The sequence below is a fragment of the Macaca mulatta genome, chromosome 11 (genome assembly GCF_049350105.2).
Source record: "Macaca mulatta isolate MMU2019108-1 chromosome 11, T2T-MMU8v2.0, whole genome shotgun sequence".
NCBI classification, from domain to species: Eukaryota; Metazoa; Chordata; class Mammalia; order Primates; family Cercopithecidae; genus Macaca; species Macaca mulatta.
The window spans coordinates 14,553,274-14,580,370 of NC_133416.1; the positions used below are offsets into that span (position 1 = coordinate 14,553,274).

Sequence of the window (27,097 nt, forward strand, 5' to 3'; positions counted from 1 at the left end):
AGTAAGTTCCTATTTTTAGAGGGTTTTTGCAAGGCACCTCCTTCTCCATATTCATTAAAAGGAAGGCTTCTTTTAACTAAGGGCACCAGAAAACATTAAAAAGAACGCCACTTCCCTAGAGCAACATGGCCTACCCAAGTGTAAAACTTCTGGCCACTCAGCTATGCCCAAACTAGCCCTTTGTCCCCTGTTAGCACATGAAGTCAGGAGAAAACATAAGACATATTCCTCCCTTCTGTCATCCAGCTATTTACAAATCTTTGTTGGCTGAAGGGAGTCTTACATAATTTTTGGCCTCCTTTTATTCATGGGCTCCATAGTACTAGAGTTCCCTGGTGGTGAACTTAAAGAACCTGTGGTTTATAACTCTTTCACTAAATGACTGGCTGATTCACCTTCTGTAGCATGCATCCAGAACTGTAGTCAGAGAGGCTTAGAGCTTGCATATGTATTTGCTTTATAGGCTCTGACAATTTCTACCAAACCATATCTAAGGCCTTCTGTGTAAAGAGAAGGTGCTAACAGTAAAAAAGAACATTTGTTCTTCTAATTGTTTAAACTCAGAGTAATATGGTTTCAAACAGACTCTAGGTAGTATTCTCTTCCACAGTGGAAACCTGGCAGTCTTGCAGGACCAAAGACTTGATTCTCAATGGATCCATTCTGACTCACCTGGAAGAGATCCTGACAAAGAACTTGGGTGTGGCACATAACCAAGAGGCACAGAAGCTGGTCCATGAACTACATAGTCATTAGTCATGGTTTCCCCATCTCCCTTCATACGTGGACACAACATCCTCTGGCAGATAAAGTATATAGTTCCAGACACAAAAATGGTGACAATTACTCCAATAACAGAACCAACTGTATTGGTGGCCTGTGGTGCTGGTTCTTCAGTTGGATCTACAATGAAGAATGCAGTATGGTTATTTAAAAGAAAAAACAACTGTATATTCAAAATAGTAATCAAAAAGAGGGCTTGCTAATAGGAATGTGAAGCTATAAGCCTAATGAAGATAACTCATAAGCACTTTTCTTTTTTATGAATACATACACACCATGACCCAAGGACATATGGAATAAATGTCATCATTAGGAATCAAAATGAACTACCCTTAAGTGAAGACAGAAATAAAACAATAGGTTGCAAAGTGTAATTATAAACTGACAGAAACAAAGATGGTAAATGAAGTACAGATTTAAACACCATTAAGAAGCTTTAAATAAATAAACAGATAAAATCCATTCTACTTCATTCTATATACCATACAAATGAACAAGGTTATTCCAAGATTTCAGGAAAAAATTTATGGCCAGAAGGGATAAACCTAGGCAAGTCATCAAATGTTTTACCTAGAATGGTGAAGAAGCCAAAATCAGCTCTGAGCACATGTTAGATTTTAGATTTGAATAGTGACATGTAGGCCTGATGAATGAAAACTGGAAACTAAAGATGAGCCTTAGCTCTCAAATCCCCTATGCTGCTGGCCTTCAGGCTGTCTAGTTGCCTGAGACCAAGGAACATAAGGTCTTTAATACCTGATTAATGGAGGACTCACAAAGAAAGGCCAGATTGCCAGAAGAGGACACTTGCCCCAGGGATTCACCTTCGCTGCATTCCTGAGCTACCTGAGGCTTTAAGAAGCAGAGGCCATCAATATCAGAGGTAGAGGGAAAGTGAGCTTATCAAAATTAGAGCATTACTCTTTCTATTCAGAGGGAAAATTCTTCCATTCTGAACAGTTAAATTTTATCTCACAGTTGCAGATCCTTTAAAAAACTTCCTCCTGCTTCATCTTACCTCAAATCTCCCATCCATATAGCTAAACTCATCCTCTGACAGATTATATGAAAGAAATGCGTGAAAATGACATCTCTAAGTTACATAATATGTAGGGATTATCATTTACAAATTTAGTCTGTGGAATCTGAGGCATAGACTCTTTCTAGTCCTTCAGAACAACCGTCTCATCTTTTCATTCCTTTTTAGTGCCTTAACATTCCTTTGCAATGCCAAACTTCAAGAAAGAAAAGTTTACATTCACTACCCTCAATTCCTAGTCTCTGGGTCACATTGTAACTCCCTGAAATCAGACTTCCACCCTTACCACTGCACTGAAACTGTTCTGGCAACAAAGTTCTACTATTTGCCATATTCAATATATTCCTCATTTCACTGACCTCTTTACACAATACTGCTGGTTCCTGTTTTCTCTTAAAAAAAATGTCTTACTATTTCTGATTATTCTTTCTCTGTTTCCTTTGTTGGCTTCATTCTCTTCTGCCAGCATCTTAAGTGCAGGTCCTTCCCAGAGAGATTTCTATCTATCACCTACTATTTTCCTCCTCGGCTTACTGTCCTGGGAGAGTCTATCTACTGCCACAGCTTTAATTATCATCAATAAACTAAAGAGCACCGCATCTCTCTTCTGAGCCACAGTTCCTTATAGTCAACTTCCTGAAGAGCTTCAGTGGGATATTCCATAAGTACCTCTCAGGCAACATCATCAGTCACCATCATCAGTCATTTCTCCTAGATTCCAGGGGTAAAGAGACCATAAATGAAGTCATCTAGTATAAGATAATAAAAAGTGATGGGGCTTGTGGCAAAGTACACGCCTGCCTAAAGGCATTTCACGTAAATTAAACATCACATCAATCAAACATTACATCTGCAGCCAAGATGTGGTATGGTACTTTGGTTTTCAGTTCCTGCTATGTATCCCATTTAATGCCTCCAGTCACTCAATGAGGTCTGTGGGTCAACTTAAACTTATCAACTATATCTAAGTGGTTACCAATTCCTCTTTATTCTACTTCTGAAATAACTCCGAAATCTGTTCTCTCCTTGCCACCCCCACTCCTCCTCCTCATGATTTAGATCTTTATCAATCTTCTGCCTAAACTCTAATAGCTTCCTCTTTAAATTACAGGCTGCAAATCATTCATAAATGGTGAGAATGATTTAGTGGGTTACAACTAGCTTTGAAAAAATGAAACAGAAAAAGTCAGAATGCATTCTATATAATATGGGTAAATATTGAAGTGTTGTGTGACACCTTTTTAAATGCATGAGCTCACATCTCTGTATTCCTCTTGATGTGATCAAAAGAAGTTTGAAAGCAACCAACCTCACAGATTTCCGTGCCTATAAGCTTATCACCTCCAACCCACTGGCTTTACAGCTTCTGTATTGCTTGACCATGCTAGTGTTTCTCTTGAAATTTTCAGTGACTCTCCACTCTCCATTGTTAAAATTGTCTATTTTTTCTTTAGAAGAAAAGCATAGTCTTCCATGATTGTACCCTTACCTATGTTATCTCTTGCTGACACTCCTCAACAGAGCCTGTATTTTGGCAGTCCCATTACATGGAGTTTCCCAAAGATGCCTGTTTTGCTCCTTTCTGCTTTTGAACAGTATGTTCCCTCTGCCAAAAATGCAATTTCTCCACTTATCTACATAACGAACACTATTCATTGATCAACACCCAATCTTTTTTTTTTTTTTTTTTGAGATGGAGTCTCACCCTGTGGCCCAGGCTGGAGTACAATGGTGCAATCTCCGCTCACTGCAACCTCCACCTCCTGGGTTCAAACGATTCTCTTGCCTCGGCCTCCTGAGTAGCTGGGATTACAGGTGCCCGCCATCAAGCCCAGCTAATTTTTGTATTTTTAGTTGAGATGGGGTTTCACAAGGTTGGCCAGGCTGATCTCAAACCCCTGACCTCGTGATCTGCCCACCTTGGCCTCCCAAAGTGCTGGGGTAAAAGGTGAGAGCCAGCACACCCGGCACAACACCCAATCTTAAATACCATTTTTCTAAGATGCTTTCCTTGATCAAGTCCATCTTTGTCCCTAAAAAGCTGACTTCTCTCTTATTTCTACTGCTACCTGTGTAGATTTCTATTACAGCACTTACACTCCATAATGAATTTATCTACTATGAGTCAGGCTATGTGTTTTTTAGGCTAAATGATATATATGTTAAATCATTTAATTTTCTTGTAGGCATCAGGCTAAGCATCATTCTCTTCATTTTGAAGATGAAGACCTGTAATTCCAGCACTTTGCGAGGTCGAAGTGGGTGGATTGCTTAAGCTCAGGAGTTTGAGACCAGCCTGGACAACATGGCAAAATACCGACTCACTAAAAATACAAAAAATTAGCCAGGTGTGGCAGTGCATACCTGTAGTCCCAGCTACTTGGGAGGCTGATGTGGGAGAATCACCTGAGCCCTGGAGGTTGAGGCTGCAGTGAGCTATGACTGTGCCACTGCACTCCAGCCTGGGTGATGGGAGTGAGACCCTGTCTCAAAAAATAAATAAAATAAAAAATAAAGGTGAGGAAACTAAAGTTTAAAAAGAACAAATCATCTGTTGGAGGAAGGAGGTAGGATTCAAATCCAGCTCTGCTTAGTTCCAGAATTCCTATTCTTACTACTATTTCAACGATAGGGGGACTTTGAGAAACTTGGTGCAGGTAGCATGTATCCTCAGCATACATAGCAGAGTGTCTACAACAGGGCAGTAAATGCTTGTTGAATAAATGAATGGAGTCTAAGTCTTACTGAGTAGTTCCACTTGAACTTTGTAAAAATACTAGCTTAAAGTTCTCATTACAGGTGAAAGAACTTTTAAATTAATCCTATCTAAATTCTATCAAATATATTTGACAGGGTAGACCTGGCTTAGGCTGAATTCCATTCAGAATTAAGTTTATCAATTTGGGATACATTATACGTTAAGGCAGGGATCCCCAAGCCCCTGGCCACGGACTGGTACTGGTCCACGGCCTGTTAGGAACTGGGCCACAAAGCAGGAGGTGAGCGGCAGGCCAGAAAGCATTACTGCTTGAGCTCCATCGCCTGTCAGATCAGTGGTAGCATTCGATTCTCATAGGAGTGCAAACCCTGTTGTGAACTGTGCGTGTGAGGGATCTAGGTTGCACGTTCCTTATGAGAATCTAACTAATGTCTGATGATCTGAGGTAGAACATTTTCATCCTGACACCATTATCCATCCCCACTTGGAAAAACTGTCTTCCACGAAACCAGTCTCTGGTACTAAAAATGTTGGGACTACTGTTTTAGGGCACTTGTCAATAGTTATGAACCTTTTATGAACCTTTAAGAAACTATAGGCTATTTAGCCAAAGGTCCCTAAGTCCAGGGGCAAACGGTGGCCTGCCTTCAGGATGCATTTTAAGAAAGCTCTTAAAATCTTCCAGCCATCGAGAAACTGGTGGAAACACTTCAAGAAAACAATGGAATACAGTTAAACACGGACTAACATTCAGAAACTAAGTTCAGACCAATTGATTTCTTTTTTTTTGAGACTGAGACTTGCTCTGTGGCCCAGGCTGGAGTACAATGCCGTGATCTCGGCTCACTGCAACCTCCGCCTCCCGGGTTCAAATGGTTCTCCTGCTTCAGCCTCCCAGTAGCTGGGATTACAGGCATGCACCACCACGCCCAGCTAATTTTTGTATTTTTAGTACAGATAGGGTCTGGTCTCAAACTCCTGCCTTCAAGTGATCTGCCCACCTCGGCCTCCCAAAATGCTGGGATTACAGGTGTGAGCCACCATGCCTGGCCGATTTCTATGTATCTAAATGATTTGAGAATTTTGTAACTTTGGTTATAGTAAAATAATATTTATTCTTTTCTAGTACTTTATTAAATGTTTCTGTGATGATTTCTGTGCATAAGAGAACTGCTATGTTTAAAGAATTACTGAAAGCAAAACAAAAAAACCTTCGCACAAATAATTAGCTTAATATTAATACTTATTACTTAGAAAGGAAATCTTGATAAGTAAACTTCACACATAAGAAAAAAATTGTTTAAATTCTCTGTTAAGAGTAATTTATAGATCTCAGTCCTACTTACAACAATCCAGTTCATCTGACTTGTCACTGCAATCCACATTATGATCACACTTCTTGTGTTTTCCAATGCACTGACCATTGGCACAGCGGAATTGATCAATTAAACAAAGCACTGGAAAAAAAAATGTAAATAGTTTTCTTATTTTTAATATCATGTAAAGTCAAACTCTGGCAATAGTCAAAAGGTGCTTTCTGAATACAAATGAAAAACAAATTAGACTTTTAGCTGTAATTTAAATATTATTCTCTGGAGTTCCATTGGTTGAGAGGGAGAAAAAAAGAGTGGGGGAAAAAAATCCAGCAGGAAATTTCCTATTTTTCATTATTATTATTATTATTATTATTATTATTATTATTTTAAGAAGGAGTCTTGCTCTGTTGCCCAGGCTGGAGTACAGTGGCGCGATCTTGGTTCTCTGCGAGCTCCGCCTCCCAGGTTCACGTCATTCTCCTGCCTCTGACTCCCAAGCAACTGGGACTATAGGCGCCCACCACCACGCCCAGCTAATTTTTTGTATTTTTAGTAGAGACGGGGTTTCACCGTGTTAGCCAGGATGGTCTCAATCTCCTGACCTCGTGATCTGCTCGCCTCGGTCTCCCAAAGTGCTGGGATTACAGGCGTGAGCCACTGCGACTGGCCTATTCTTTACATTAAATCTCCTCTTTCACTAAAGAATTCTAGAGAACTTGGCTGGGTTGTTTTTACCATGGGAAAGGTTAGTAAAGGAAAGTGAAGAATATAAAACATGTTAGAGTGTAATTAATAAACCCACTAATTCAGAGCTCATTGGAAACAGGGACTATTTTTATATCCTGAAAGCCTGGTATCTTTTAGTTTCATTTCTCAATTTTCAAAGCTTATTAATTTGTATAAATCTTATGCATATGAAGTGAACTAAAACAATAATATGAAACATGGTACTATGATCAGAAGTGATACAGTCATATGTACCGGAAAAACCCCACTGACACTAAGCCAAGTAATACTGAATTTTAAACAACTGAATGGGAAAAAAGGATTGCATGCTGAGGCACTGAGGAATTCTGGATACCTTCACAGTTCTTCTCATCTGATTTGTCCTGGCAGTTTGCATCCCCATTGCATCGGAGGGCACCATCAATACACTGCCCACTGGCACACTGGAACTGGGACTCTGAGCATACAGGACAATTGAGTTCATCACTGTGGTCTTCACATTCAGTAAACCCATCGCATCGCCAAGCCACAGGGATACAGTCAATTTCCCCCGTGAAACAAGTAAACTGCTGAGGAGAACATGTTGGAGGTTCTTCAAATGAACAAGGAGGAGGGGAGTGACAAAAACACAATCATGGTCACACAGAAGTACAAACACATACCTGAGTGAAGCTCATTTAATAATTAACATACACAAAATACTTTATAATAAATATGATTTATAACTATCTCATCTATTCAAAGGAGAAATAAAGGTTTTCACATTACTTCCTTTACATTCACTATAAACTTTTGCCTGCAAAACTATAAGGCAAAAGTTTTTTCATATATTGTAATCCAAACAGGATTATAATATTTGCAATCCATTACAATCTCACACATAACCTAGGAATAATCACTATAATTACCAAATATTTTAAAGTTAGCCTAGCACTCAAAAGTTTTCTAGCTCTAAGGTTCTCAAAGAATAGTCCATGAACCCTTAGGGGTTCCTGAGAACTCTTTCAGGTGACCCACTAGGTAAAAACTATGTTTATAATAACATTAAGATGTCACAGCTTTTTTTTGGCTATGTTTGCACTGATGCTACAAAAGGAATAGTGAATAAAACTTGGTACCTTAGCAGACTCAGGGAAATGACAACAAATTTTATTAGTAATCACGGTACTATACACAGCCACACATGCACAGTTTAAACAGACACACAAAAAGACCAACTTCACTTAAGAATGTTATTGATGAATCAATAGAAAATTAATTATATTAAAATCAACCCAAGTGTATGCCTCTTTAATGTTCTGATCAATCAAATGGCAATTATGCATAAAGCTCATGTTGCAAACCTAAGCATGACAGTTTCTAATGGGAAAGCATTTGTTTCGAGTTGTAAATGCAACTCAAAATGGAATGTCATTTTTACCTGAAAGAATGACTGACAGGTAAATTATACAGTAGTTATTTACACTTGTCTGTTAGTGAATTATCTAAGAGAACCCATAAACTTATGATATGACCATGGGTCAGAAAACCCTGTAACTTTCCAACAGAGAATATTGCAGATTACAGGTGAACATATTACATGGGGAATTTTAGGGATTATTTAATAAGAGTCTATTATGTATTCAGCCCTACACTATCTATATTGTGTGGGGAATTAAAATAGATAAAATATATCCATGTCCTTAAAGAGCTTTGAATTTGGTTGGGGATAGAAAGAAATTAATAAACATAGAACAAAGGACACTACTTTGAACTGCATGTCATGTGAACTGTGTGATATAGTTTGGGTATTTGTCCCCCACAAATCTCATGTTGAAATGTAATCCCCAATATTGGAAGTGAGGCCTGGTGGGTGGTGTTTGGATCATGGGGGTAGATCGCTCATGCCTTGGTGTTATCCTCCTGACAGTAAATGAATTCTTGGGAGAACCTGGTTGTTTAAAAGTGTGTGGCACTCCCTCTAGCCTACTCTCTCTCTTGCTCCCTCTTTTGCCATGTGACCTGCCTGCTCACTCTTCACCCCAGCCATCAAAGTTTCCTGAGGCCTATTCAGAAGCTGAGCAATACAGCCGGCAGAACCCTGAGCCAATTAAACTTTTTCTTTATAAATTACCCAGACTCAGGTATTTCTTATAGCAATGCAAGAATGGCCTAATACACAGTTGTATACATCTGTCAAAACTCGTTTTAATATGTACATTAAAAATAATTGCTAAATATGCAAGCAAGAAAAAAGGCCCTTTACAAGATATTTTCAAATGGAAGATGAGATCCTTGACTCAGTTTTATCCATGTTATCATTAACATAAAGAGAAATTTTTCTAGGATTTGCCTCACTTAAAGTAACAGTCTAGCACCCTGATAGGGAAACACATGCTTTTTTTTTGGGTGGGGGGTGGTAAAGTAAACATAAGATTTACCAATTTAACCACTTTAAAGTGCATAGCTCAATGACATTAAGTACATTCATATTATTGTGCAATCCCTATTTTAAAAAATTTCAAGTACCAGAGCTTAACTTTGTGTACACATCTGATTTCCCTGACTATGCTGTATGCCATCTCAAAGCTCTTCAAATCCCCTACAGTGCAGGCACAGTGCCCATAGCTGCTACTGAATACATGCATTATTTATTTTTTTAAAAACTTATAGTCCAAAGAATAAATTTACTTGTAATCCCACCCTGATCAACAATTTTTATATGTTGAATGCATATTCTTTCAATATTTATTACAGAAATATATATTTTATGTAGTTGTCATTTTAGCAACATTTTTACATCACCTTCATGATTATAACATTTAATAGCTGTATAACTCAATTATTTTACTTAATACTTTTCATACCATTAGAAATTAGTTAAAAATTTCTGCCACTGTAGATAATAGTATAATGTAGTCTTTTTCCTTCAGTTGAATTAACTTAGAATTATCCCCAAAAGGAGGATATCTGAATTAAGGGTATGAATACTATTACGGTGCCTGATACCATCATACTATAATTTAACAAAGGAATGTATCTATTTGTTATACCCGCTGAGTGATTAAACCAACTTTACTACAACAGTATCACTATACTCAGTGATATCTTTTTAAAAGTCATTTTTTTACTAGATAAAGAAGCAATGGGAATTTGCTGATGGATTTGAACAAAAGAATATTCTTTCCATCAGACACATTCCCAACAATGACACATAAACTTAGAGAATCTAGAATTTAGTGGAGAGAGATTATAGGAGGCAGAATTAATTCATTTTGTTACCTTTTGGGAGAGGGGAGAGGCTACTTTAGTATTAGGAAGCATACTCATTCACAGGCTAAAAAGTGTGATAATATATACGCAGTGAAATACTATTCAGTCAGAAAAAGTAGGAAATCCTGTCATTTGCAACAACACAGATGAACCTGGAAGACATCCTGTTAAGTGAAATAAACTAGGCATAGAAACACAAATAGTACATGATCTCACTTATATGTGGAGTGTAAAAGAGTCAAAGAAACAGAGTAAAATGATGATTATGAGGCTGGGCAGGGTGGCAGAGAAGAATAACAGAAAAGCCTAATATAATACAAATGAATGGAATATAAGTAACCAATCAAGTTAGTAGACAGAGCAACTTCAATGCCTAGTCATAGAAATCTAGGCTTAAGATATGGAATATGTTTGCATTTAGGGTTGCACAAGAAAATTACAACATATTTACCTCCACATGATAGCTCATCTTGAAGCAGAACCAGGTGCATGGGGCAAGAACACCTTGTAGTACCATCTCCCTTTACAAGACAAATATGTGAACAGCCACCATTATCCTGAGCACAAGGATGCTGTCCTGCAAAGAGAAGAGGTGAGGATGGGGAGAGGAAGAGTGGAGGGGGAGACAAGCGGGAGAGGAGAAGAGAAAAGGACAACCACGTCAAAACTATTTATGAAAATCAAATGTATAATCAGCTTGGACTTTTTTTTTTTAACTTTTATTATTATTATTATTTTGAGACAGAGTCTTGCTCTGTAGCTCAGGCTGGAGTACAGTGGTGTGATCATGGCTCACTGCAAACTCTGCTTCCCAGGTTCAAGTGATTCTCCTGCTTCAGCCTCCCAAGTAGCTGGGACTGCAGGCAAGCGCCACCACGCCTGGCCAATTTTTGTATTTTTAGTAAAGATGGAATTTCACCATGCTGGCCAGGCTGGTCCAGCTTGGACTTTTATTTCCACACAATATGATTCTTCACTCAATCTCTACACAACCTACAAGAAACTACTTCTAACCACTGTCTTTATAATTTATATATAAAATATTTTAAGGTAATGGTAAAGCTCATGTTAATTTTTGTGAATATGAAAAAATGTTTACTGAAACTGAAAAATTGCTACGGAGAGGCCGGGTGCGGTGGCTCACGTCTGTAATCCTAGCACTTCGGGAGGCTGAGGCGGGCAGATTGCCTGAGCTCAGGAGTTTGAGACCAGCCTGGGCACAACAGTGAAACGCCGTCTCTACTAAAACACAAAAGAAATTAGCTGGGTGTGGTGGCATGCACCTGTAATCCCAGCTACTCGGGAGGCTGAGGCAGAAGAACTGCTTGAATCCAGGAGGCGGAGGTCGCAGTGAGCCAAGATAGTGCCACTGCACTCCAGCCTGGGCGGCAGAGCAAGACTCCATCTCTATAAACAACAACAACAACAACAAAAAATTGCTAGGGAGAATGCTGAAACTTGTGTATTATTCTATTTAAAATATAAGAATTCTCCTATATTAAGATTTTTAACTCAGAAAATCCACATTTCTAAAAGACTATTTCAGTCAAAAAGTGTATCTTAATGAGGAATCCATTGAGAATTAAAGAGTTATTAGAAGAAAAAAACTTAAAAGGCACATGTAACGGAACAATTCAGAAACAAAATTATTTGGTAAACTAAAGAAACCACTAGGCAACTTTTCAAAGTCTGTTTCACAAGTTGTATTTTTAAAGAATCATTGTTTGGAATTTTCTATTTAGCCTGTGTTAAAAGCAACCTGACATCTGTCATCACAAAATATGAACATCTAATATAAGCCACCATTTATTATTTGACTCTCTTCCACAATAACATTGGTCCTGCTTCAGTTTGTGTTGATGAGACTGAGGGAGTCAGCTACCTACAAATGAGCATACTGTCTAAAACAGACATCACACATTATATAGAATATACAGCCTATGCAGCAGTGTTTCTCAACCTTTAATTCCATGACATTTTGATAAAAATCCCATTCTCTTTAATACTAAAAATTTGAAAAAATGATTTACCTAATATACAATCATATTAGAGTTATTAAATAAAACCTCTCCCTTGAAATTCTGAAAACCTTGAGATTTTCTGTAATGAAATATTCATATATCGACTGAATAAATAACTTAGGTATGATATCATTATGATATTTCTATTAAATGTTCAGCCTGAGCTACAAGTCATACCATAAAATGACAACAATTTTTAACTTTCTAATTCTCAAATACTTGTAACTTTACTTCTAAATTCAGGAACTGTACCAACATAATGAACACTTGTACAGGGGTACTCCTGTTTCCTCATTCTCCTTTCATGCTTAAATTCAATTTAAAAGCACTGAGCTGAGAAGTTACAGAATTTCGATAATTCTCTCTCTCGTACTCAATTTAACATTGGCATTCCTGGTACCATCATGTAAGATCGACAGTAGTGATTGCTAGGAGGGCACTTTTTAAACAACATTTTACATATATAAACTCATTTATTCCTCTCTATTATTAGGGTAATTTTGATGACAGATACAAATTAAGAACTAGGGCAAGATGACTAGTCATTTTCAAAAAAAAAATAAGAAAATATTTCTGGCTACTTTTCTTTCTTCCTGGGGCTCATGGAGATGGCTATTTTTCTAAGTTGGGAATTGAAATATTTATCCAAAAGGGGGGAAAAAACCAAGCACTTACTGATTAAACAGAGTCTTCTCTATGTTTACACACTAATTTTTAGTTTGTTTTGCTTAAGAATAAGGTTAACCCATTATAACTATATTCATCATTATATAATTTTTACTTTTCTTCAAGCTATGGGGGAAGTATAGAGAGGGAAGAAAAGAAATAGATGCTGTATGTTCTCAGTATTCTCAAAGCAACTGAAGGAGAGAAAAACAAGGCATGATAAGTAGTCACTGTTGTACCAGGAAATATTCTTTTTTAACGAGCAAGACCCATGCCTTTCCCCCGTTTCTGGTTTATGAGATCATGTTTAATTTGGAAAAGTTCCTGGATAAGGTTGACATAAGGCTTTAAAAGCATGAAGAGGCTGGGTGCGGTGGATCACACCTGTAATCCCAGCACTTTGGGAGGTCAAGGTGGGAGGATCACTTGAGGTCAGGAGTTCGAGACCAGCCTGGACAACATGGTGAAACCCTGCTTCTACTAAAAAAAAAAAAACATTAGCCAGGCATGGTGGCATGCACCTGTAATCCCAGCTACTCTGGAGGCTGAGGCATGAGAATCGCTTGAACACGGGAGGCAGAGGCTGCAGTGAGCCAAGATCGTGACACTGTACTCCAGCCTGGGCGACAGAGCGAGACTTTGTCTCCCAAAAAAAAAGAACACACACACACAAACATGAAGAGTTCAAAAAAAATGTCAAAACTGAAAGTGCATGAAAGTCTTAAAGGAAACAGAGTTTAAAAATACACAGAAGTACATATTAATTTATTATAACACGATTCTTCCAATTAGCTTTATCCCATGAACACTTACTGTATTCTTGAAGGTTCAGCTCCTTTACTGCATGAATGTCACTAAGCTGGGCAATTCGAGCTTGGACTTTGGTTCTACCCTCTCGACCTGTCATATCAATTTTTTCAATCATTTGCTGCTGTTTATCAATCCAATAGAGCCAGTTTTCAAACACAGTAAGTCCCACAGGCTGCAAAATGTTGGAGTCTTCTAATACTATCCGGTTAGCACCTTGGAAAAGGAGAAAATTCAACAGAAATGACTCATGTGGGTCAAGTAATACTTTTGGTAATTATTTACTGACTACCAGTTAGATTCTACAAGTATAGAAAAGAAAAAATAACAAGCTCTCTACCACAAAACTTAAAAATCATGCTAAGACATACATACACTAGAAAACAGCTAATAAACTAGATATTAATATGCAATCAAGAGCAAGGTAGTACCCAATATGTGGTAAATATTCTAGTTCATAGAAATGTAGAAAAGAACTTAGAACGGCAGTTTGAAAAACCCTAATTTATATATACAACAGATAAAAATGGCACTTCTCTGGAGAAGCAGTGGTGGTGAACCCAGAGTTCTGAGTATACCTGAGGTGTCTATGAAGAACAGCTTCATTCTCACCCCACCTGGCTTCTCAGAACACAGTTAGAAAAAATGACTGACTCACCCCAAGGTAAGAATTATTTCCAATCATCTCAGATATCGGGCCATCTAGACTCTGAGGAGGCAACTTCTGCTATTGTTGGACAGTGAGAAAGTTCTTTTATACAGTGGGCTAAAATCTGTGTTCATACCCTCCCTGCTTTATTCATAGTTTCTCCCTCACTCAAAAAGAAAAAATACACTCATTCCTTCTGTCTTTTTTGTAACAGTCCTTCAAATATTCATGGAAAGTTTTCATGGTTCCTAAGTCATGAGTTCAGTCAAAGAAAGACATTAGCTGATATTTTGGAAATATCAAGGGAAGTTCCAGGAAAGAGATAAGCATAATGCATAAATAAAGAAAAGTGAGGAGATATTCCAGATGGGAAGGCACTGAGTAAGCCAACATTCAGATGGTAGGCTAAGCACAAGTTTACTTATATATTCCCTCCTAAAACTCTACTAATAAGGTGATTTAAAAAATTTTAGGCCACGTGCAGTGGCACACACCTGTAATCTCAGCAATCTGGGAGGCTGAGGCAGGAGGATCACGTGAGCCTAGGAGATCGAGATCAGCCTGAGCAACATGGCAAAACGCCATCTCTACGAAAAATACAAAAATTAGCCAGGCATGGTAGCATGCACCTGCAGTCCAGGTACTCAGGAGGCTGAGGTGGGAGAATTCCTTGAGCCAGGGAGGTCAAGGCTATAGTGAGCCAAGATCACACCACTGCACTGCAGCCTGGGCGACAGAGCGAGACCCTGTCTCAGAAAAAAAATAAATAAATAAAGATAAAGAAAGAAACAAAAAGAAAATAATTTTTAAGGTATAAACCCATAAGGACAAAGAAGTCAGAATAACAGAAGAGAGCAGGAAAGGGATACAAATTTTGGAAGCTGGAGAATAGATAGACCAGGGATAATGACACAGTAGCCCAGAGAAAGCTAAATGCCTACAGCCGGTGAAGCTAACAATGAAATCAATTAGCTCAGGAAGTGGAAGTACCAGAATGGAACAAAGGTAGGAGTTATGTGGCTGGGGCTGAAAGAGCAGTATTAATTGAAAATACGTGTAAGAAGTTACACAGCAATGTTCTCAGTATTTTTAAAGCCTCATACTAAATACAAACAGCTAAGGATCACCAAATATTTAAAGAAAACCTCTATCTTTAAATTTGAAGCCCAAGACAAACACAACAAAGGAACTTGGAGAAAAAGACATAAAAGCAGAAGAAAAAAAATAAATACCAATAATTAAAAAAAAAAAAAAACTAAATAGGCTGTCTTTAGAGGGGCAGAGCATTCGGAGAACAAAAAAGAGCCCTTGGAAATTAAAAACATGATATCCAAAAATTTCAAAGAAAAATGCAACAAGAGGGTTGGGAGACAAATTTGAGAAGCTCTCCTCAGAAAGTATAACAAAAACACAAAGAGATGGATAATAGGTGAGAAAAACACAGCTATAGTCAAGAAGGTCCAGCATAAAAATAAAAAGCTCCAAAATAGGAAAATGAAAAACAAATTATCAAAGAAACAACACAAGAAAACATTTCAGAATTTAAGGTGTAGATTTCTAGACAGAAAGGATCAACCTAGTAACTAGTTCAATGAGAAGGAAGGGAAGGGGAAGGGAAAGCATGAGCATAGATTTTTAAAATCTCTTTTTTTTTTTTTTTTTGAGACGGAGTTTCGCTCTTTCGCCTAGGCTGGAGTGCAGTGGCTCAATCTCGCCTCACTGCAACCTCTGCCTTCCAGTTTCAAGCGATTCTCCTGCCTGAGCCTCCTCAGTAGCTGGGATTACAAGCACCCGTCACCACGCCTGGCTAATTTTTGTATTTTTAGTAGATATGGGGTTTCACCATGTTGGCCAGGCTGGTCTTGAACTCCTGACCTCATGATCTGCCCACCTCAGCCTCCGAAAGTGCTGGGATTACAGGCATGAGCCACTGTACTCGGCCAGTTAAAAAAAATCTTAAAACAAAACATTAGCATATCAAATCCAGCAATAAATAAAAAGAATGTATCATGCTAAATTTTATTTATTCCAACAAACTGAGAAAAGAAGGTAAATTCCTTAATTTGACAAATGTTACCTACAGAAAAACCTTAGCAAAGAATACTTAATCATAAAGTATTGAATGCTTCCCCCAAGATCAAGGGGAAAAGGACTAGAAAGGAAGAAGAAGGGAAAGAAGGGGAAGGAGAAGGGGAAAGAAAGGGAAAGATGAGAAAGGGGAAGAGGAAAGGGCTGGGGGAGGGAGAGGGGAGAGAAAGAAAAAAGGAAAGAAGGGAGGAATCAAACAAAGGCACATTATCAAATTCTAGGATATTGAGGGGATAGAACATTTTAAAAGCTTCTGAAGGAAAAAGGAAAAGGATGGCATACAAAGAGTGAAATTACAGTCACATCAAACTTCCCAATGACACAAGATGCTCAAAGATAATGGAGTTCTATTTTCAAAATTCTGAGAGAAAACAGCTACAAAACATGAAAGCAAATTATCAACTAAGTGTGAGGAGGAAAAAAAATGCAAACAAGATCAAGAATTCTAACTTTTTATGATGAGCCCCTTTCAAGAAGCTGCTAGAAAATGGTCTCTACTAAGAAAACCAGAAGAAATGGAGTCCAGGAAATAGCAGGTTCAGCACCAAGGAGACTGGTAAGTACACTCCCACAACAATGGAGAAATGAAGTTAGCCTAGAAATCAAGCAAATCCAGACTGGAGCAAGATGATGAAGAAATCCCAGAGATGTGATTTTAATTATGAAGACAAATAGATGGACTGCTTGATGTATGTGCATTTATTGAAACAATATTTATGTTACACAAGTATTAACTGCAGGGGGGAAAAGTTTTAGAAAGAAATGTACCTAATAGTAATATGCTCATAGCCATAAATAATAAATAATTAAGTCTGCACTTAAAAAATTATGGCACTAGTTACAGGTGGGTCCTTTCTATCTGCAAACTTGTGCCTTGAATTCTGGAAAGTTCATAACTATGCTGGGAGGATGGAAGGAAAATTCACATGTGTATTTTGGGGACATATGGTCTAAGATAGCAAAATCTTTATCTTCCAAAGGAAGTCAATGTTTAATATCTAAAACTGAAAAATCAAGAAATAGCATTTGTAAGCAAGTTTATTTTAAAATAAGTGAAAGTAGATGTGAATGCTTCTAAGCATGGGAGCTGAGAGCAGCAAAGTAGAGCAGCAGAATTGTTTTTTGTTATAAGCCAGGTAGAACAGTTTGATATCCATAATATTTACATGTATTACTTTAATGAAAAAATTAATTTTAAACAATAAAAAAGAATGATTTTTAAAGATTAGCTGGTGGTAATGAAAGGATGGTGTGAGGTAGACAACTGGGTAAAAAAGGAAGGCAATATGTCACTGCAGGCCCCCAGACAGTGGGGTAAGGACCTGATCTACTTCGATGCTGATGAAAAATAAGTAAGCTACTGGAACCAACAAGGAAAAGATATGCTTATTTATTCAACAAACTAAGCATGCATTGGATGCAATTCACTATAAAAGGCTATGTGGGTGGCTACAAATATGACACAGAAAAAGGTCCCAGGATAAAAGCATAATTATCTGTGAATACATAAGAAAAAAAATCAACTTGACAGTAACCTTTTTCAGATAATAGAAAAAGAAGAAACATTTCTTTTTATGTGGCCAACAAAGCCTTGATGGCAAAACACCAACAAATACCTGACAAGAAAAGAAAATTATAAGGTAATCCTTCTCACGAGTGTAGATTAGAAAAAAAACCTTAAAACATTAGCAAATCAAATCCAGCAATAAATAAAAAGAATAATATATGACGCTAGATTTTATTTATCCCAGTAAACCGGGGAAAGTTTAATCTGACAAAGGTTATCTACAGAAAAGCCTTAGCAAAGAATACTTAATCACAAAAGTACTGAATGCTTCTCCAAGACCAAGAAAAAAACAAAACAAAAAAAAGGATTCTATTATCATCCTATTTCAACCCTGTACTGGGGAGCCCCAGCCAGTATAAGGAAAGAAAAAATCACAACTCTCATTATTTGAAGAGACATGATTCTGTAACATTAAAAAATCCTAAAGATAAGTATACTTAGCAAGATCCTGTGGTGCAAGCTCAATATGCTAGAAGGAGAAAAAAAGAAACTGTATTTCCATATTCCAGGCACAATTAGAAAATAAAATATTGTTTAGAATAGTCTTTACCACTACCAAAGCATGTAGTCTTTACCACATGCTTTACCAAAAGCACCAAATAAGAAGGAATAATAACTCTAATGAAAGATAGGCAAGACCTCTATGCTGAAAACTATAAAACATTAAGAGACATTAAAGATCTAAATAAACGGGGAGACTTACCACGTTCATGGTTTAGAAGATTAATATTATAAAGATAATAATTCTCTCTAAACTATCAATTTAATGCAAACCCAATGAACATCTTAGTACGTTTTTTTTTTTTTTTTTGGAAGGGGAAACTCACAAGCTGATTCTACAATGTACATGGAAATTGTAGGAGTTAACAATAGCCAAGTTAATCCTGAAAAAAACACTAAAGACATAGATGAATCTATTAGAGTTATAATAATTGACAGTATAATATCATATAAGTAAAGGCAAAGTGACCAAGGGAACATCAGAGTCTAGAAACAAACTCACACAAATAGTCACCTCATTTATGATCAAGGTGATACTACAGAGTAGCAGGGAAAGGACAGTCTTTTCAATAAACGAAGCTGAATCAAATAGTAATGTGGAAAAAAACTGCATTTTAAACCCCGCCTCACACTACACACCAAAATCAATTCCAGATAGAGTATAGATCTCAGTAAGAAAAGTTAAATGAATAACTTTTAGGGAAAAAAAAGTATCTTTTAGTACCTTTGCAGAAGACAAATATTTCTTTTTCTTTTTTCTATACATTTATGTAGTACAAATCAAGTTTTTTTACATAGATATGTGCTATGTATCTATGATGTGTACAAGTGTGAAGTGTGAGCTTTTAGTGTAAAACCATAGTGTACACTGTACACATTAAGTAATTTCTCATCCCTCAACTCCCATGAAGATTTCTTAAACAACATAAAAGGCATTAACCATAAAAAGAAAATTAATAAACTGTACCACATTAAAATCAAGACCTTTCTTTTCATCTAAAGATACCACTGGGAGAATAAAAAAGGTAAATCACAAACTGGGAGATTTACGCAGTATATATCTTGACAAAGGATTCATATCCAGAATGTATAAGGAACTCCTATACATCAATAAACTTTCAAGTTACCAGTTTTTGGTTATCTTTGAGACAGGACCTCGGCTTTATTGGCCAGGATGGAGTGCAGTGGTGTAATCATGATCATGGCTCGCTGCAGCAGTAGGACAAAATTAATCGTAATGAATGAAACATTTTCATGAAAAGCTTTATCACAGACCCGCCTGCCAGGCATGGTGGCTCACGCCTGTAATCCCAGAACTTTGGGAGGCCAAGGCAGGGGATCACTTGAGCCAAGGAGTTTGAGACTAGCCTGAGCAACCCAGCAAGACACCCATCTCTACAAAAATAAAATCAGCCCGGTGTGGTGGTGTGTGCCCATAGTTCTAGCTATTCAGGAAGCAGAGGCAGGCGGATTGCTTGAGCTGAGGAGTTTGAGGCTGCAGCAAGCTATGATCACACCACTGTACTCCAGCCTGGGCGACAGGGAAAAACCCTGTTTCAAACAAAAATAAAAACAAAAAAGGGTTAAAAATATTGACATAAGTAACTAATGTACAAAGTAGAGGTGATATCCATAAAACACTATGCAGCCATAAAAAAGTTCATGTCCTTTGCAGGGAAATGGATGAAGCTGGAAACCATCATTCTCAGTAAACTATCACAAGGACAGAAAACCAAACACTGCATGTTCTCACTCAGAAGTGGGAATTGAACAATGAGATCACTTGGACACAGGGCGGGGAACATCACACACCGGGGCCTGTTGAGGGGTGGGTGGCTGGGGGAGGGATAGCATTAGGAGAAATACCTAATGTAAATTACAAGTTAATGGGTGCAGCAAACCAATATGGCACATGTATACATATGTAACAAACCTGCACGTTGTGCATATGTACCCTAGAACTTAAAGTATTAAAAAAAAAAAAAAAAACTGCAATTACTTTTGCACCAACCTAATACATTCAGATTGCAACAGATGGTGAATTTCGGGGGGAAAAATCGTTCAAAAGACATAAATGCATTAGGAACCCAGAAAAAAAAACTAGAGGTGATGTATGAGACAGAGGAGATAAGATGAGGGAAAGAATATACTACACCAGGCATGTAACTATACATGCATAAGTGTGTGCATAACTGTCTAGAATCAGAGAATACATAATGGAATGGAGGCATCTGAACCTGAAGACAACATTAAAAAAAAAAGCGAAAAAAAAATTAAAATAATTAAAAATGTATTCAAACATACAAAAATGTACATTACAGGAGTAAGTAGTCTTAACGTTTTAGAATGCTAATGCTCCAGACTTGAGATTTGTTTGCTTATTTCTTGAGGAAAATACTGACATATATGCCTATTTCTTTCTTCTCCCCTCTCTTCTTTCCTCTCCCTCCCTCCCTTTCTTTCTTTCTTTCTCTTTGTTGAAGAACCTGAGATCTGAAGTTCCCACATTTCTTTTTCTCTTTTTTGAGACAGAGTCTCATTCCATAACCCAGGCTGGAGTGCAATGGCGTGATCTTGGCTCACTGCAACCGCCGCCTCCCGGGTTCAAGCAATTCTCCTGCCTCAGCATCCTGAGTAGCGGAGGTTACAGGTGCCCAGCACCATGCCTGGCTAATTTCTGTATTTTTAGTACAGACAGCATTTTGCCATGTTGGCCAGGTTGCTCTCGAACTCCTGACCTCAGGTGATCCACCCGCTCCGGCCTCTCAAAGTGCTGAGATTACAGGCATGAGCCAGCACGCCTGGCCTGAGTTCCCACATTTCTTAACAGTATGTATACATATATGTGTATATACAGTGTATCTACTATACGGTTTTAAATTTTAAACAAAACTAGATCTTAAGCATTTTTATGAAATTTAATTTTTAAAAATCATGTCAGTACACATAGATCTACCTTATTCTTTTGAATGAATGTAATATTCCATATACTGATATAATAGAATGTATTTCTCCATGAAGGACTATCACAAATAATGCTCAGCAAATACCCTTGTACACTTAGATCAGTACTTCTCTAAGACAGCTATCTACAAAGGAAATCACCAGATCAAAGGGAATACATATTTTAAATTTTGATTATTACTGGCAAATTGTCCTCTAAAAAGGCTCTCTCAATTTCCACTTCCACCAAAGCACATAAGGGCATGTCATTTTCTATCATACTGGCCAATGCTAGGCAATAATCAATGTTAACTTCTTTTTGCCATGCTGACAGACACAAATAGTATAATATTTTAATTTCATTTACCTGATCACTAGTGAGGCCAACACAGAGCATATGGACATCAGAAATTGGGGACAGAGGAGGTTAACTATAATTACAGACATAAGACTGCAGAGAAATGTATAAGTAAAAGTATATCTTAAAACCAACAAATGATTTAATTTGGTTAAAATATCAGAAAGGTAAAGGCCACGATGAGGTTGTGAAAGGTGAATACTAACTTATACCAACTTAAGAGCACAATTAGACCTTTTTCCTACAGGTTATGAAACTACCTGAAGATTTTTTTTAAGTAAAGCAGTGACACTGAAACCATGCTTCAGAAAATTTAGGAGCCATGTGTAAACTTTCATGGAGAAAAATTGGCAGGGAGATCAACCAGAGGCTAGAATTTGGCCCGAGATGACAAGAACATAAACTAGAGCAGAAGAGTTCGGAAAGGATGCATTAGAAAAATATTATTTACAGAACCAAGATCAAGAAAACTGGCAGGTAGTTACATAACAGAGGAGTAATCATGTTGACGGTTGAAGAAAAAGCTCTTCACCAACCAACTTGATGCTGACTACATTTAATGAATAAAATTGCCAAGAAATGCGCCAAAAACAATACGATGCAAGAAAAACACAATAGATGAATCATCTTAAAAACTCAAATTAAAATAAGGAAACATATTTCTTGGGTACCTGAGAGATCACTGCTTTCAATTCGCCGGAGGTCTGAATCAGCCCAAAAGAGCTTGCCCAGCCTGCTATCAAGAGCTAAAGCAATTGGTTTACTTAAGCCACTGAAAAAGAGGACCTCCCGTTCGGTCCCATCCAAAGCAGCCCGTTCAATTTTAGGAGACCTTTCCTGAAGATTGGTAAAATACATATACCTAGAGGGAAAGGAGGAAAAAAAAAGTTACTGGAGTAAGAAACCACATAAAATGAGAATATTCTTATTAAGACAAATGGAGGCAGAATATTTTTAAATACTGGTTTTCAATGTTTTAAAATATGTATTTTTTGACCAGGTACAGTGGCTCATGCCTGTAATCTCAGCACTTTGGGAGGCCAAGGCAGGGGGATTGCTTAAGCTTATGAGTTAGAGACCAGCTTGGGCAACACGGCAAAATACTATACCCCAAAAATTAATCAGACATCGTGGCATGTGCCTATAGTCCCAGCTACTCGGAAGGCTGAGGTGGCAGGATCACTTGAGCCCAGGAGGCAGAGGTTGCAGTGAGCTGAGATTGTGTCACCGCACTCCAGCCTGGCTGATAGAGCCAAACTTTGTATCCAAATATATATGTATGTATATGTATATAAATCCTCTTTTATAAAAATATATACATATATTTATATATTTACATTTTTAAAAGGTAATGGGATATTTTACTACTTTTAATAGTAGCAATAAAGGTACACAGAAGTTATTAGGAAACTTTCACAGATTAACAGAATAGTGTTAGACATAGGCACACATATGTTTTCAGAATAATATAATAAATTAAAGATCAGTAACTAGAGACCTGAACACAAAAGTTTAAATTCTTTCTAATTAATCTATTTAATAACTAAAAAGAAGTTATATATAAATCACTTCTTATATTTAACTTATAGATTTCATCCTTTTCTTTTTTGAAGTAAGCTACTTTCCTTGCTGAATACCTTATCATTGACTCAGATACAACTGTGTACTGAGTATTTATTAAATGAAAGAAAGCATATTAGTTCTCATCATAAAGAAAACTAGTGGTAAATACAAGACTAAAAAATAATTAAATGTAAGGTAAATTGGAAAGGACTAAGTATAACTTAGAGAGGCATAGATACAGAGTGTTAAGTATTCAGGAGGGGGAAAAAAAATCACATCTGACTGCGATGAGGTAGATCAAGGAAAACTTCCTGGAGCACGTGGCAGTTGAAATGGTCCTGGAGGTATGGTTAAAGATTTAGAATTAAAAAGCAACAGTGGCTCAGGACAGAAAGTCTGGGCAGTGAAATCAGAGAAAGTATAAGACAACTGTTAAGATAATGCAGAGACAAATGGATAGAGAATATTGAGTGGTTTGCTGGAGCACAGGACATTTAAAGGTAAATAAATAACAGGCTGAAAAAGAAGGGTGAGGAGGGTCTCAGAGGCCACAGCCACAGTATCTGAACGCCGCTTTAGTAACATACCCTTTCTCTGGGTTTACCACAATGGCTCGAGGTCTGTCCTGCTCGCCTTTTAGCACCACACCAATTGATCTCCCATCTAATCTCGTCACATTAATGACATTGGTAGCCTCACAAGTCCAGTAGATGTAGCGGCTGTAAATATCAATGCTGAGATCATAGGGTTGTATCTCCAGGTTCTGACTTGGAACCGAGCTCACAACCACAGTAAAGCCCTACGGGAAAAAAGAAATACACAGAAAATTAAACTCCAGGGGCAGATAACCCTGAGGCAATCACTCACAATGCTTACACCTACATGGGCACACAGCTGAGAAGGCTCTCTCAAGTCTTAAGGAGTATTTCTTACTGATACCTTTCTTTATGGGTAATGTGCTTCTTTGTTAATACACATCTCCAATGTTCCTTGGGTTATCCTGCTGCTGAAAAAAGAGCTGAGGTCAGATTAGTTGCTCCAAGAACCTGATAATGCCTTGATTAGGAGATGGGAGTGAAAAGGTGGCAACTGTCTTCTCTAAACTGGAGACAACTGTGGCTAAAACCACACCCTAGAAGTATCTCTAAAGCAACGGATTGCAACTAGAGGCAATATTGCCCCGCCATGGGCATTTGGCAATGTATGAAGACATTTTTTACTGTCACAACTGTGGGAATATAACTGATATCTAGCGAGCAGAGGCCAGGGATGCTGTTAAACATCCTACAATATTCAGAGCAGACCCCCACAACAACAATTATCCAGCCCAAAATGACCACAGTGCTTGAGAAACCCTGCTTTAGAGATAAGAGCAACTAGTAAAGGCTACAAATCAAATCTATCATCTTCTTTTCTGATCCTCCAGTCTACACATGTAATTTTTTAAAAATAAAGTGAAGCAAAAAGATAGGCTTTGTCCATTTGTGACATCTGAACTATATCTTACTGGGTATCTCTGAAGTAACATATTCCTTAATTTCTATCTATTAGTTATCAGCCCATCAGTCCTGGCCTATATGGCAGAAAGTGTATCTGGAACATACAGCTATTACTATACCCTAATGATCTCTCAGTAGCCCTAAATATATCACCTCCTTGCTCTTTATTGTAAGATGAGACATAGTGAAAAACGGTACTCTAACCTCCCTAAATTTTAATAAATTCAAGACATAACTTACTATCACTGCTATAAGGATGACAACAAGTAATTATTTATAGTATTATAATCCCAGTCTAACAGGGCTTGGCCACAGAAAGAAAGCAAAGAAGTATAAAGAGTGATATGTAAATCCGTAATTGGCATGTAAATGGGTAAGATTTATTGATAATATCCTCATTCCCATCCCACAGTCACCGAATAATTATGACCAAAAAAACCCATTGGATTAATAACATGTTAGATGTTTTTAACCTTACTGAGATTGTGTTACATGTTCCATATCCTCTGAACCTTTTAAATAATAATTAGTAATGTAACTGTAGAGTTCCTGTTAAATAACACATAAGAGCTATGTGCTTTGCATTCTTTTCAGCTAAAAAAGTTCGTAAGAATTCTAAGTGAGGGATAGAGCTGGAATCAGAACCAAGGCCTATTTCAAGGCTTCTAATAAACTCTATACAAAGAGAAATGTAAGGAAAAAGGCTTCATAAAGAAATGTAGGGGGCAGTCACAAAGCCATTACCGATATAACAGCTTAAGTAAGCCTAACAATTTTCATCATAATATCATCATCAAACAATTGCTTACTCAAAATATCGTCAGAAGGAAAAAATAAGTTACTAGGTTCAGATTTTCAGTTTCATAAACACATACAAACACACTTAAGCAGAGTCAAGACTTAAGTGAAACAGAATGGTTGGTGAGTCCAATTATTAGTCAGGAGAAATGAATTTTGAACCACGCTCTCAATTACCTGGCTGCCATCTTCTTGTGCCTTTCGGATCATGTTTTGTCGTGAGTCAATCCAATAGAGTTGCTTGTCCAGAGGGTCATAGTCAATGGCCCGGACATTCCGAAGGCTGTGGATGGGAAGGATGATGTCGGGGCTCTGTTGTTCATCAATCACCATGCGGTTGATGGCACTCTTCTGACTGAAGAGCAGGAAAGTGGTAGGAGCTTAAAAGGAAGAAAAGAGAAAATCTGAAATCTAGTTACCCTATATCCTCTATCATCAATGATTTGATCAGCCTGTTGTATGTATTTCATACAAAACAGACACAGATATTGAAGAGCTAAGGCTGGGGACAAAATTCTGTGGCATGCCCTCAGAAACTCTCTTCAGAGTAACACTAATCAGCTCCCTGGTTACCAAATCAGTTACGAACTTACCTAATGAATGACACAGCCACCTACCCTATATTTCTCCATCCTGTCCACAGAGATACCACAGAACACTTCATTTCCATGAGGTATTTGATAAAAATACACAAAATTCTCCTGGTCTACCAAGTGAATAACCCTTAACCTATTCTGTCTGGTAGATGGCAGGAAGCCTGGGCTTATATAAATTAAAGCAGAAACTTCTAGACTGATTTTACACATGACAGGGCAAGACCCATCTCAAGGGAAAAAAAAAAAAGAAGGTTGATTTTGGTCTCAGCCTTCTCATTTGATCTGAAGTAAGTCACTGAGCCTCACTAGGCCAAAGTTTACTCAGCAGTAAAATAAAAGTCATAGCCATCTTGTCCCTCTCACTGAGTTACTATGAGAATTTTACAACGTATATGAAAATACTTTAAAAACTGTAAGGCACTATATAAATGTAAATTTTAATATGTTTTTAATAATTTAAAAATTATTTATAAATATTAATAGAGATGGGGTCTCGCCATGTTGCCCAGGCTGGTCTCGAACTCCTGGGCTCAAGCAATCCTCCCACCTCGGCCTCCCTCCCAAACTGCTGGGATTACAGGCAGAGCCACTGTGCCCAGCCATAAATTTAAAATAATTATTTATTACCAGTAGTAGCAGTAATAAACTTGGTATTAACAGGCATTGAACCTTCATGGATTGCAGATATCATTTTGTTTTTTGTGTATGTGATGACGGCATGGAAAGAGAGCAGGTAAAAATTACAAAAACTAATAATAATAGATGCTTTATGATATGGTTTGGCTGTGTCCCCACCCAAATCTCGAATTGTACTCCCACAATTCCCATGTGTTGTGAGAGGGACCCAGGGGGAGGTAACTGAATCATGGGGGCCAGTCTTTCCTGTGCTAGTCTCATAATAGTGAATAAGTCTCACGAGATCTAAAGGGGTTTCCACTTTTGCTTCTTTCTCATTTGTCTCTTGCCGCTGCCAGGAAATAAGTGCCTTTTGCCTCCCACCACAATTCTGAGGCCTCCCCAGCCATGTGGAACTGTTAGGTCCAATTAAACCTCTTTTTGTTCCCAGTTTCCAGTATGTCTTTATCAACAGTATGAAAATGAACTAATGCAGTGGCGCGATCTTGGCTCACTGCAGCCTCCACCTCCTGGGTTCAAGCGATTCTCCTGCCTCAGCCTTCTGAGTAGCTGGGATTACAGGCGCCCACC

The 27,097-nt window shown here is 37.7% G+C and overlaps 1 protein-coding gene across 4 annotated transcripts in view; it reads right to left on the reverse strand.

The window, feature by feature from the left end:
• The window catches only part of LRP6 (LDL receptor related protein 6), a 148,913-nt gene that overhangs the window by 5,373 nt on the left and 116,443 nt on the right, over window positions 1-27,097 (reverse strand). For all 4 annotated transcript variants that reach the window (NM_001257719.1, XM_077952451.1, XM_077952450.1 and 1 more), the window contains 8 exon segments: window positions 673-903; window positions 5,888-5,998; window positions 6,939-7,175; window positions 10,287-10,412; window positions 13,336-13,545; window positions 22,107-22,297; window positions 23,586-23,797; window positions 25,473-25,675. In NM_001257719.1, coding sequence (NP_001244648.1) covers window positions 673-903; window positions 5,888-5,998; window positions 6,939-7,175; window positions 10,287-10,412; window positions 13,336-13,545; window positions 22,107-22,297; window positions 23,586-23,797; window positions 25,473-25,675 — 1,521 coding nt within the window.